The sequence below is a fragment of the Ranitomeya variabilis genome, chromosome 4 (assembly GCF_051348905.1).
Source record: "Ranitomeya variabilis isolate aRanVar5 chromosome 4, aRanVar5.hap1, whole genome shotgun sequence".
NCBI classification, from domain to species: Eukaryota; Metazoa; Chordata; class Amphibia; order Anura; family Dendrobatidae; genus Ranitomeya; species Ranitomeya variabilis.
The window spans coordinates 473,249,406-473,262,724 of record NC_135235.1 but is presented as its reverse complement, the minus strand read 5'-3'; the positions used below and the strand labels follow the sequence as shown (position 1 = coordinate 473,262,724).

The 13,319-nt window shown below is 45.8% G+C and overlaps 1 protein-coding gene across 3 annotated transcripts in view; it reads right to left on the bottom strand.

Annotated features, from left to right (window-relative positions):
* The window catches only part of TEN1 (TEN1 subunit of CST complex), a 38,328-nt gene that overhangs the window by 13,776 nt on the left and 11,233 nt on the right, over positions 1–13,319 (bottom strand). The window contains exons 1-2 of one of the 3 annotated variants that reach the window (XM_077251804.1): positions 5,925–5,943; positions 1,837–1,946 (exon numbers count right to left, since the gene is read on the bottom strand). In XM_077251804.1, the coding sequence (XP_077107919.1) occupies positions 1,837–1,925 (89 nt within the window). In that variant the 5' untranslated portion in view covers positions 1,926–1,946; positions 5,925–5,943. Of the gene's footprint in view, positions 1–1,836; positions 1,947–4,321; positions 4,421–5,924; positions 5,944–13,319 lie in introns of those variants that run through there. The other 2 variants (XM_077251802.1, XM_077251803.1) reach the window with 2 other exon arrangements.

Here is a 13,319-nt window from a genome sequence, read left to right as displayed (position 1 = left end):
CAAACAGTGGTTTACCCCCACATATGAGGTATCAGCGTACTCAGGACAAATTGGACAACAACATTCGTGGTCCAGTTTCTCCTTTTACCCTTGGGAAAATAAAAAAATTGTTGCGAAAAGATCATTTTTGTGACTAAAAAGTTAAATGTTAATTTTTCCCCTCCTTGTTGCTTCTGCTGCTGTGAAACACCTGAAGGGTTAATAAACTTCTTGAATGTGGTTTTGAGCACCTTGAGGGGTGCAGTTTTTAGAATGGTGTCACTTTTGGGTATTTTCAGCCATATAGAACCCTCAAACTGACTTCAAATGTGAGGTGGTCCCTAAAAAAAATGGTTTTGTAAATTTTGTTGTAAAAATGAGAAATCACTGGTCAAATTTTAACCCTTATAACTTCCTAGCAAAAAAAAAATTTGTTTCCAAAATTGTGCTGATGTAAAGTAGACATGTGGGAAATGTTATTTATTAACTATTTTGTGTCACATAACTCTCTGGTTTAACAGAATAAAAATTCAAAATGTGAAAATTGCAAAATTTTCAAAATTTTCGCCAAATTTCCGTTTTTTTCACAAATAAACTCAGAAATTATCGACCTAAATTTACCACTAACATGAAGCCCAATATGTCACGAAAAAACAATCTCAGAATCGCAAGGATCCGTTGAAGCGTTCCTGAGTTATTACCTCATAAAGGGACACTGGTCAGAATTGCAAAAAATGGCAAGGTCATTAAGGCCAAAATAGGCTGGGTCATGAAGGGGTTAAGGGTTACACATATTTTGGTTCCCCTCTGTTTTCTTGTGCTGCCTTTTGCTTTAGGCTGTGTATCCACGTTGCGTTTTTATGCGTTTCTGATGCGTTTTTTGCCGCAGCGGAAACGCATAAAAACGCTTAAAAAACGCATTCCCATGTAATCCTATGGGATTCCGCAGTTGCTGTGCCCATGCTGTGGATTTTCCCACTGTGGAATCGCATAGCGGTAAAATCTGCAGCATGTTCATTATTTCTGCGGAATCGCGGCGATTCCGCAGCCATAGGATTGCATTGAAAAGCTCACTTTACCCATATGGCTATGCCCACCATGCGTAAAGTGAGCGCTCATGTGCGGATGGTTCCCGGGTCTGGAGAAGAGGAGACTCTCCTTCAGGCCCTGGGATCCATATTTCTGTAAAAAAAAAAAGAATTAAAATAAAAAATAAGGATATACTTACCTTCTGATGGCCCCCAGAGTCCTCCCACCTCTCAGTGGTGCACGAGGCGGCTTCCGTTCCCAGGGATGCATTGCGCGAAGGACCTGGGATGACGTCGCTGTCATGCGACCGTGACATCACAAAGGTCCTTCGCGCAAAGCATCCCTGGGAACGGAACGTACCGGGAGCGCCGCTGAGGAGATCTGGGGCCGTCGGAAGGTGAGAATAATCATATTTTTTTAAATTATTTTTAACATTCTATCTTTTACTACTGATGCTGCATAGGCAGCATCAATAGTAAAAAGTTGGTCACACTTGTCAAGCACTATGCTTGACAAGTGTGACCAACTTGTCAATCACTTTTCCAAGCGATGCTTCAAATCACTTGGAAAACGCAAGCATTCTGCAAGCTAAAAACGCTTGCAAAACGCTTGTGTTTTGCGGGAAAACGCATGCGAATTCCGCATGCATTTTACACGCAGCAGGGAGTTGCGGAAATGCTGCAGACATTTCCACAACATTTCTGCGATGTTTGCACATAGCCTTACTGTATATAGTATTCTGCCTGCAGTCAGTAAGAAAGAACAAAAATCAATTTATCTAAACTGTGATAACAGAAGGTTTATAAAATAGAAGATAGCGCTTCCAACCTTCCGAACGTCCTCACGGTGGATCCAGCAGCCACGTCTCCTGAGCTGATCTCCCATACATAGTGATACAGCGCTGGAGCTGGGAGCATCCTCCTCGTGTACCTCTTATTCTACAAAGCAAGGCTCACATTACATAACGCAAATGAAAGGCTATCTGTTATATCAATAAACATTACTAGCAGTGTGCTTCTTATCCAACAGGGCTCATTTTTGCTGCTTTATAAGTTTTTATGCTAAATGTATTTAAAGGGAATCTGTCACCCCAAAAATCGTATATGAGCTAAGCCCACCGGCATCAGGGGCTTATCTACAGCATTCTAGAATGCTGTAGATAAGCCCCCGATGTATTCTGAAAGGTAAGAAAAACAGGTTATATTATACTCACCCAGGGGCGGTCCGGTCCGATGGGCGTCGCGGTCCGGTTCACCGCCTCCTATCTTCATACGATGATGTCCTCTTCTCCTGGCGCTGGGAAAGGTCATAGAGGCCCGGCACCTGCACACTGCAGTACTTTGCTCTGCCCTCAACAGGGCAAAGTACGCCTGCGCCGGAGCTGTGGCAAGAAGACAAGAAGAGGACGTCATCGTATGAAGATGGGAGGAGCCGGACCGCGACGCCCATCGAAACTGAAACGAACCGGGACCGCCCCTGGGTGAGTATAATATAACCTGTTTTTCTTACCTTTCAGGTAACATCGGAGGCTTATCTACAGCATCACAGAATACTGTAGATAAGCCCCTGATGCCGGTGGCCTTAGCTTATATATGATTTTTGGGGTGACAGATTCCCTTTAAGACTTTTTTTCAGTTTTCCATAATTAATTATTAATTACCAGAATTATTGTAAAAAAGACTAAGATTCACTGGTTCGCAATACTAACATGTCTTTGTATGTAAAGGTCAGCTGTGAGCAGTCATTATAAAGCTGACCATATGCATTAAATGGCCGCTGCTTCAGCCGAATGTTACCATCTCGGCTGGCTCTCCCATATGATCGCTCCTGTTTTCTCTATGAGAACGCCGCTGACATACATCTTTACCAGCAGCTTATCTCCAAGAGAACGATGAGATCAGCAGACTGAAATCACACATGCCTGATCAACATCTTCCCTGACCACGAGTTGGCCGGCGCTCCCATACACATTATAGGGTGGTCCGAAACCATCAATATCGCCGGGTTCAGCGTTAAAGCTGAAGACAAATAACACAAAATTACACCACAGGCAATATAGTGATAGGGGTAGCTCATCTGCTCCAACAGCACTTTTCAGATAGTATGCACACAACCCTCTTCAAATGTAACTAAGGGCTTGTTCACACATAGCATGTCTATTTTTTTCCATGAGGAAGAAACAAAGCATTTACGATAACAGCAAAACAAAAGATATTTTTAAAATCTCATCTATAAGGTGGATTCGTTTTTTTCTTTGCCTTTTTTGACCTGTGGTGCATTATTTTTTAAACACAGCATGGTAATTCTTTCGGTGTTTTTTTTTATATTACAGTTTTTCCACCACTGACATTAAAAAAAAAAAATAATAATCCACACACGCACACTTACTGCTGATCATACCATAAAAGAAAAACTGGCCATATTGTAAAAAATAGTGTAAAATTAATACGGTCACTTAGCACATACATACGCAATCACACATTCCCTCCCACTACACATGAGTGTATATACAGCACTCGCACTAGGTGCATAAATGTCTTCTACTATCTAAATGGGATTAAAGGGAACCTGTTTTACCCCCAAAATCGAGGGTGAGCTAAGCCCACCAGCATCAGGGGCTTATCTACAGCATTCTGGAATGCTGTAGATAAGCCCCCGATGTATTCTGAAAGATAAGAAAAAGAGGTTAGATTATACTCAGCCAGGGGCGGTCCCGGTCCGGTCCGATGGGTGTCGCGGTCCAGTCCAGCAACTCCCATCTTCATCAGATGACGTCCTCTTCTGGTCTTCACGCTGCGGTTCCGGCGCAGGCGTACTTTGTCTGCCCTGTTGAGGGCAGAGCAAAGTACTGCAGTGCGCAGGCGCCGGGCCTCTCTGACCTTTCCCGGTGCCTGCGCACTGCAGTACTTTGCTCTGCCCTCAACAGGGCAGACAAAGTACGCCTGCGCCGGAGCGTGAAGACCAGAAAAGGACATCATCCTATGAAGGTGCGAGGCCCCGGACCGAACTGTGACGCCCACCGGATCGGACCGCCCGCCCTGGTGAGTATAATCTAACCTCTTTTTCTCATCTTTCAGGATACATCGGGGGCTTATCTACAGCATTACAGAATGCTGTAGATAAGCCCCTGATGCCGTGGGCTTAGCTCATCTTCGATTTTGGGGGTGACAGGTTCCCTTTAAAGTCATCATGGTTAGAAGCCCAGGAGGTTTGGAAGAGTGTGCAGTTCTATGGGTGTTTTCACATGGCAACCAATAGTGTTTTTGCAGTCTTTTTCACAAAGACACACCGACAACTGACATACTGTACTTACAACTATATTGTTTGAATAAATTCTAAGTAGCAGCAGGATTCCCTTCACAGCTTTTGAAGCATACAGGCAGAAGACAGGATTCATGGAGTTCTTAAAGGGATTTTCCAACAAACAGTTTATTTAAATCAACAGATTTTGGCATTAGGCCGAAGTAACATTAAGGCCATGTTCACACTTTGCGTGTGACCTCTGCGGGTTCTCCCGCAGCGGAATTGATAAATCTGCAGGGCAAAACCGCTGCGGGTTATCCCTGCAGATTTATCGCGGTTTGTTCCGCGGTTTCCGCCTATACTATTGATGCTGCATATGCAGCAATATGCAGCATCAATAGTAATGTTAAAAATAATAAAAATTGGCTATACTCACCCTCTGACGTCCCGATCTCCTCGGCGCTGCACTCGGCGGTCTGGTTCCAAAGATGCTGTGCCGAGAAGGACCTTCGTGACGTCACGGTCATGTGACCGCGGCGTCATCATGGTCATGTGACCGCGACGTCACCGCAGGTCCTGCTCGGCACAGAAACTGAGACCGGACAGCCGCGGGCAGCGCTGAGAGGTGAGTATAGCATTATTTTTTATTTTATAATTCTTTTTTTTTTACACTAATATGGTTCCCAGCGCCTGGAGGAGAGTCTCCTCTCCTCCACCCCGGGTACCACCCGCACATTATCCGCTTACTTCCCGCAACGTGGGCACAGCCCCATGCGGGAAGTAAGCGGTTCAATGCATTTCTATGGGTGCAGAATCGCTGCAAATCTGCACAAAGAAGTGACATGCTGCGGGTTTTAAACCGCTGCGATTCTGCGCGGTTTTTCCCGCAGCATGTGCACTGCGGTTTGCGGTTTCCATAGGGTTTACATGTTAATGTAAACGCTATGGAAACTGCTGCGGACCCGCAGCATCAAAATCGCCGCGGATCCGCGTTAAAAACCGCTAAGTGTGAACATGGCCTTAATGTATGAAAAATCGGTCCGAGTCTCCCTGCCGAGAGTTGCAATTCTCTGTCATTTACACATCATTTTCAAAGGAAATATTCATCAAAACACACACACACACACACACACACATATATATATATATATATATATATACACATACACACACACACAAACAAAATCCCATATGTAAATAAATATGGGAGTAAAGAAGAGGTCCCAAAAGAGGTCATTAAGAATAAAATAATTAATTTTATTGAACAATATTTAAAGACTCATAATCAAAAAGCACATGATAAAAAAGCAGAAAATGCCATATAGGGAACGCCAAGCACAAAAAATCTTGATAAGGAGGGGTATCCTGTGATATATAGCACAGAGAGTAAAAATGGGTAGCTGTAAAGAGCAACTCAAGGTACTGTGACGTCCCTTAACACAGGTCACCACTATATATGTTGTTATACTATTTATTTACCACCTCACAATAATCAATGGGGCCTCAGTACAAGGTACAGTATATGTACATATAAAACAGTTGCTAGGCTTAAAGGGAACCTGTCACCCCGTTTTTTAAAGATGAGATAAAAATAGCGTAAAATAGGGGCAGAGCTGTGCTTTACATTAGAGTCTTTTTTGTGCCTTTATTACCCACCTATGCTGCCAAAATACCTTTGTAAAGTCGCCGTTTTGGGCTGTCACTCACGCTGGTCTGGTCAAATGGGCGTGGTGACATCGCTGTTTCTTCCCCCAGATCTTGCTTATCTGTCCGTTGGTGGTGTAGTGGTTTGCGCATATCCAACTGCCGAATCCACTGCGCAGGTGAAGAAAAAGAGCGCGATCTGCGCTATTCCCCTGGTGATCAGTGGGGGCGGCCATCTTCCTGAGGCCGCGCGTGCGCAGATGGAGTGCTCTGCTGCACGGGGCTTCAGGAAAATGGCCGCGGGATGCCGCGCGTGCGCAGATGGAGATCGCGGCGGCCATTTTCCTGAAGCCCCGTGCAGCAGAGCACTCCATCTGCGCACGCACGGCCTCAGGAAGATGGCTGCCCCCACCGACCATCAGGGGAATAGCGCAGATCACGCTCTTTTTCTTCACCTGCGCAGTGGATTCGGCAGTTGGACATGCGCAAACCCCTACGCCACCAACAAACAGATAAGCAAGATCTGGGGGAAGAAACAGCGATGTCACCACGCCCATTTGACCAGACCAGCGTGAGTGACAGCCCAAAACGGCGACTTTACAAAGGTATTTCGGCAGCATAGCTGGGGAATAAAGGCACAAAAAAGACACTAATGTAAAGCACAGCTCTGCCCCTATTTAACGCTATTTTTATCTCATCTTTAAAAAACGGGGTGACAGGTTCCCTTTAAATGTACTACAGGAAAATATCAATTGGTTTTGAAAAACCCTCTACTAAAAAAGACACCCCTGGCAAAAGCTGGCAGCGAAATGTAGAGATGCGACTTTTCTGGGGTGGCTGAGGGCTGATGTTTTTAGCTTGGGGGTGGGGCCAGTATCCATGGCCCCTTCCTAGGCTATTAACCCCTTAAGCCCCGAGGGTGGTTTGCACGTTAATGACCAGGCCAATTTTTACAATTCTGACCACTGTCCCTTTATGAGGTTATAACTCTGGAACGCTTCAACGGATCCCGATGATTCTGACATTGTTTTCTCGAGACATATTGTACTTCATGATAGTGGTAAAATTTCTTTGATATTACCTGCGTTTATTTGTGAAAAAAATGGAAATTTGGAGAAAATTTCGCCATTTTCCAACTTTGAATTTTTATGCCCTGAAATCACAGAGATATGTCACACAAAATACTTAATAAGTAACATTTCCCACATGTCTACTTTACATCAGCACAATTTTGGAAACAACATTTTAGGGAGTTATAAGGGTTAAAAGTTGACCAGCAATTTCTCATTTTTACAACACCATTTTTTTTTAGGGACCACATCATATTTGAAGTCATTTTGAGGGGTCTATATGATAGAAAATAACTAAGTGTGACACCATTCTAAAAACTGCACTCCTCAAGGTGCTCAAAACCACATGCAAGAAGTTTACTAACCCTTCTGGTGCTTCACAGGAATTTAAAAAAAATAAAATGAACATTTAATTTTTTTTTCACCAAAAATTTACTTCAGCTCCAATTTGTTTTATTTTACCAAGGGTAACAGGAGAAAATGGACCCCAAAAGTTGTTGTACAATTTGTCCTGAGTACCCCGATACTCTATATGTTGGAGTAAACCACTGTTTGGGCGCATGGCAGAGCTCGGAAGGGAAGGAGCGCCATTTGACTTTTCAATGCAAAATTGACAGGAACTGAGATGGCATGCCATGTTGCATTTGGAGAGCCCCTGATGTGCCTAAACATTGAAACCCCCCACAAGTGACACCATTTTGGAAAGTAGACCCCCTAGGGAACTTATCTAGATGTGTGGTGAGCACTTTGACCCACCAAGTGCTTCACAGAAGTTTATAATGTAGAGCCGTCAAAATAAAAAATAATATTTTTTCACAAAAATGAACGTTTCGCCCCCAATTTTTTTATTTTCCCAAGGGTACCAGAAGAAATTATACCCCAAAAGTTGTTGTGCAATTTGTCCTCAGAACACTGATATCCCATATGTGGGGGTAAACCACTGTTTGGGTGCATGGCAGAGCTCGGAAGGGAAGGAGCGCGGTTTGACTTTTCAATGCAAAATTGGCTGGAATTAAGATGGGACGCCATGTTGCATTTGGAGAGCCTTTGATGTGCCTAAACATTGAAACCCCCCACAAGTGACACCATTTTGGAAAGTAGACCCCCTAAGGAACTTATCTAGATGTGTTTTGAGAGCTTTGAACACCCAAGTGTTTCACTACACTTTATAACGCAGAGCCGTGAAAATAAAAAATCATTTATTTCCTACAAAAATGGTTTTTTAGCCCCCCCAAATTTTTATTTTCCCAAGGGTAACAAGAAATTGGACCCCAGAAGTTGTTGCCCAATTTGTCCTGAGTACGCTGATACCCCATATGTTGGGGTAAACCCCTGTTTGGGCGCACGGGAGAGCTCGGAAGGGAAGGAGCACTGTTTTACTTTTTCAACGCAGAATTGGCTGGAATCGAGATCGGACGCCATGTCTCGTTTGGAGAGCCCTGATGTGCCTAAACAGTGGAAACCCCCAATTCTAACTGAAATCCTAACCCAAACACACCCCTAACCCTAATCCTAACCATAACCCTAACCACACCCCTAACCCTAATCCCAACCGTAAATGTAATCCAAACCCTAACCCTAGCCCCAACCCTAACCCTAATGGGAAAATGGAAATAAATACATTTTTTAATTTTTTTTATTTTTCCCTAACTAAGGGGGTGATGAAGGGGGGTATGATTTACTTTTATAGCGGGTTTTTTTTAGTGGATTTTTATGACTGGCAGCCGTCACACACTAAAAGACGCTTTTTATTGCAAAAAATATTTTTTTGCGTTACCACATTTTGAGAGCTATAATTTTTACATATTTTGGTCCACAGAGTCATGTGAGGTCTTGTTTTTTGCGGGACGAGTTGACGTTTTTATTGGTATCATTTTTGGGCACGTGACATTTTTTGATCGCTTTTTATTCCGATTTTTGTGAGGCAGTATGACCAAAAACCAGCTATTCATTAATTTCTTTTGGGGGAGGCGCTTATACCATTCCGCGTTTGGTAAAATGGATAAAGCAGTTTTATTCTTCGGGTCAGTACGATTACAGCAATACCTCATTTATATCATTTCTTTATGTTTTGGCGCTTTTATACGATAAAAACTATTTTTACAGAAAAAATAATTATTTTTGCATCGCTTTATTCTGAGGACTATAACTTTTTTATTTTTTCGCTGATTAAGCTATATGGTGGCTCGTTTTTTGCAGGACAAGATGACGTTTTCAGCGGTACCATGGTTATTTATATCCGTCTTTTTGATCGCATGCTATTCCACTTTTTATTCGGTAGTATGATAATAAAGCGTTGTTTTTTGGCTCGTTTTTTTTTTTCTTTTTTACGGTGTTCACTGAAGGGGTTAACTAGTGGGACAGTTTTATAAGTTGGGTCGTTACGGACACGGCAATACTAAATGTGTGTACTTTTATTGTTTTTTTTTAATTTAGATAAAGAAATGTGTTTATGGGAACAATATATATTGGGGGGGCATCTATAATATAACGCTGGGAGCCACACTCTGTCCGAAGCCTTTATAGACTGCGCAAGCGCAGTCTGGACCCCACAGAGTGACGTTCCCAGGAGATCGCGGTATGCGTAAGCAATGAACGCACACCGCGATCTCCAACGGAGAAGCAGGGACGAGCCAGGAGGGTGAGTATGCAATATTTACCTGTCCCGGCGTTCCACCGATGCACGCTGCTCCATCCTCTGCCTGTGACGTTCAGTTCAGAGGGCGCGATGAACAGTCACAGCCAGAGGATGTGGAGGATGGAGCAGCGCGCATCGGTGGAACAGGTGAATATAGCAAGTGCCAGGGCCTGAGCTAGCGGCGACTCCGGCACCTGACCCCCACAGCGCGCCGGTGTCCCCGCCTGCTCAGGCCCCCAGCACTCGGCGCCCAGCACAGCCACGCACAGCCGCCCGCACTCACCACAGCCACGCACAGCCGCCCGCACTCAGCACTGCCACGCACAGCCGCCCGCACTCAGCACTGCCACGCACAGCCGCCCGCACTCAGCACCGCCACGCACAGCCGCCCGCACTCAGCACAGCCGCCCGCACTCAGCACAGCCGCCCGCACTCAGCACAGCCGCCCGCACTCAGCACAGCCGCCCGCACTCAGCACAGCCGCCCGCACTCAGCACAGCCGCCCGCACTCAGCACAGCCGCCCGCACTCAGCACAGCCGCCCGCACTCAGCACAGCCGCCCGCACTCAGCACAGCCACCCTCGGGCAGTAGAGCCGGAGAGAGAAAGATGGGAGCAGCATATGGCAGAATGGAAACAGGAACAGGCAGAATGGGTGCAGCACATTACAACAGAATGGGGGCGCAGGATGGGAGCAGCACATGACAGAATGGGGGCGCAGGATGGGAGCAGCACATGACAGAATGATTGCGCACGATGGGAGCAGCACATGACAGAATGGGGGCATACACAACAGGATGGGGGTGCAGGATGGGAGCACATGACAGGATGGGGCAGAGGATGGGAGCACATGACAGGATGGGAGCACATGACAGGATGGGAGCAGCGCATGACAGAATGGGGGCACAGGATGGGAGCAGCACATGACAGAATGGGGGCACACACATGACAAGATGGGGGTGTAGGATGGAGCAGCATATGACAGGATGGGGTCGCAGGATGGGAGCACATGACAGGATGGGGATGCAGGATGGAGCAGCACATGATAGGATGGGGGCGCAGGATGGAGCAGCACATGACAGGATGGGGCGCAGGATGGGAGCACATGACAGGATGGGAGCACATGACAGGATGAGAGCAGCGCATGACAGAACGGGGGCACAGGATGGGAGCAGCACATGACAGAATGGGGGCACACACATGACAGGATGGGGGTGTAGGATGGAGCAGCATATGACAGGATGGGGGCGCAGGATGGGAGCACATGACAGGATGGGGACGCAGGATGAAGCAGCACATGATAGGATGGGGGCGCAGGATGGAGCAGCACATGACAGGATGGGAGAGCAAGATGGGAGCAGCACATACCAGGATGGAGACCATATACCAATATAAATGCTCGCCACCCGGGCGTAGAACGGGTTCAATAGCTAGTCATGATATAAGGTCAGATAGCTGATTTTGCAGAGCACTGTGTAAGATCAGCGATCTAACATGCAGGGCTCCTGGCTTACCAGCGCCTGCTCTGAGCAGACACTTGGTAAGCCACCTCCCTGCAGGGCCCGGATGCAGCCTCGCTGCCATTTTGGATCCGGGGCCTGCAGGGAGAAGAAGGTAGGAGACTCAGGGAAGCACGCAGGGAGCCCCCTATACCGCCGGAACACTGCAATCATGTTTGATCGCAGTGTGCCGGGGGCAGTCCGTGACCTCTCCTGGCACAGTGCCGGATGTCAGCTGCGATAGTCAGCTGACACCCGGCCGCATTCCCCCCCGTGAGCGCAGCTGATCGAGCTGGACGTACTATCCCGTCACTGGGAATTAAGTCCCAGGTCACCTTGAAGGAATAGTACGTCCAATGGGATTAAGGGGTTAATATCAGCCCGCTACTGTCTGCATAGCCTTTGCTGGTCATCATTTATTTAGGGTTCAATATTTTAATAGCCAGTAAAGGCTAAGTATACAGTTGTGAGCTGATATTAATAGCCTGAGAAGCTCTATGGGTATTATCTCCTTTCCAGGCTATAAACATCGGCTCCAGCCGTTGGCTTTCCTTCCGCTGGTTACGAAAATTGAGTGGGAGCCAACGCCATTTTTTTCAGAAAAATATTTTTTTATTAATTAAATACATGTACAATAAGCTGCACACTGTCCTATTTGTCACATACAGTACATACATCTGTATATCTACCTATTCTATTTGTATTTACTCTATGTAATCCATCTCTTCTATCCTGTCAGCTCCTGCAATGATTTTACACTACACGGAACACCTATCTATCTAGGTATGTAATATATATATGTGTGTCACTGACATCTATATATCTATGCATTTCATGTGTATATATCAACTCTATCTATTCTACTTACTGTATGCGGCACATGAATTGCCGGCTTTTCAAAGGACAACAGTGCGTAAAAATAGGACAGCACTTGCATCGTCCGAGTGCTGTACGATTTTTTTCTCGCACCCATAGGCTTCCGTTAGCGAGTCTCAGATGATATATGGGTAACTGCAGCATGCTGTGATTTTACACGTACACATGTCGAATACGCCTGAGAAAATAAACGCCGATGTGAGATACAGCATAGAATAACACTGGTCTGAGTGCTATGTGATGTTTTCTCGCAGCGCACTCGCCTGTATTCTACGGTAGTGTGACGTCGGCCTAATAATAACTTCCACAATTGGATGTGGTTGAATAAAATGTTCCTGTGCTGATAATCCTATAAATGTGCCCCTGCTATGTACTGTGTAATGGCCGTGTCTGACCGTGCAGGGTCCTACGGGGTAACGTTTCTTCTTGTGGAGAGCAACATGTCAAGCCTGACATGCCAAGGTGAGGAGCTAACAAAGAAACCGCCCGAAAAACAAACATTTGACTTCTTTTAACCACTTGTAGTGTATGTGACCACGATCAGGGATAGTAGCGTTTTGGATGCAGCTCACCTGCGCTGCGTCCAAAACGCTGCGTTCTACGATACAAGCACAGTGGATGGGATTTATAGAAATCTCATGTCCACTGTGCTTCTATTTGACGTGGAGTAAACTCACCCGCTGTGTGGGTTTACGAGCCGCAGCATGTCAACCTGTGTTGCGCAAGAGAAATGTCCATAATAGAATGTAGTGGATGTGGTAAATCCGCATTGCTCAATGAACACATATGGATTTACCTGCATGACTGAACTCAAGAGTTTCAGACGCAGCGAAAATATTTCCTGATCGTGGGCACGTATCCTAAGGTTTCAGAACCCTGAAGAGGTTAAAAGAAGTGACATGAGATGGAACATGTGCACGGTGACGTCATTACAATGCTTACTAAAAATATGGCTACTGGGAGAAAAGAACTTGTTTCCTCCCAGGAGCCGCCTGCTTTCAGTCATGGAGTGTACACGGTGAGTGGCGTCCTTAGGAATGGCAGCCTGCTGTGCAGCATGGGCCGTCAGTCAGCGTGCAGGGGCTCCCAGTATAGTGAGCAATCACTGTAGCGGCTCCGTGCACAACCACATGACTGAAAGCCGGTAAGGCGCAAATTAACCCTATATCTGCAAGTGAACAGCATTTTGTGAGGCGACGGGCTCCTTTTAAACACCGACACTCAAGCTGCACAGTAAGAAAGAGGGGTCTACAATTATTTCACATTTACCATACTAGAAACTTAGCGGATGATTGTTATATTGTAACGATACATCGTATTCAACCCGCTATGGTTTCGGGGG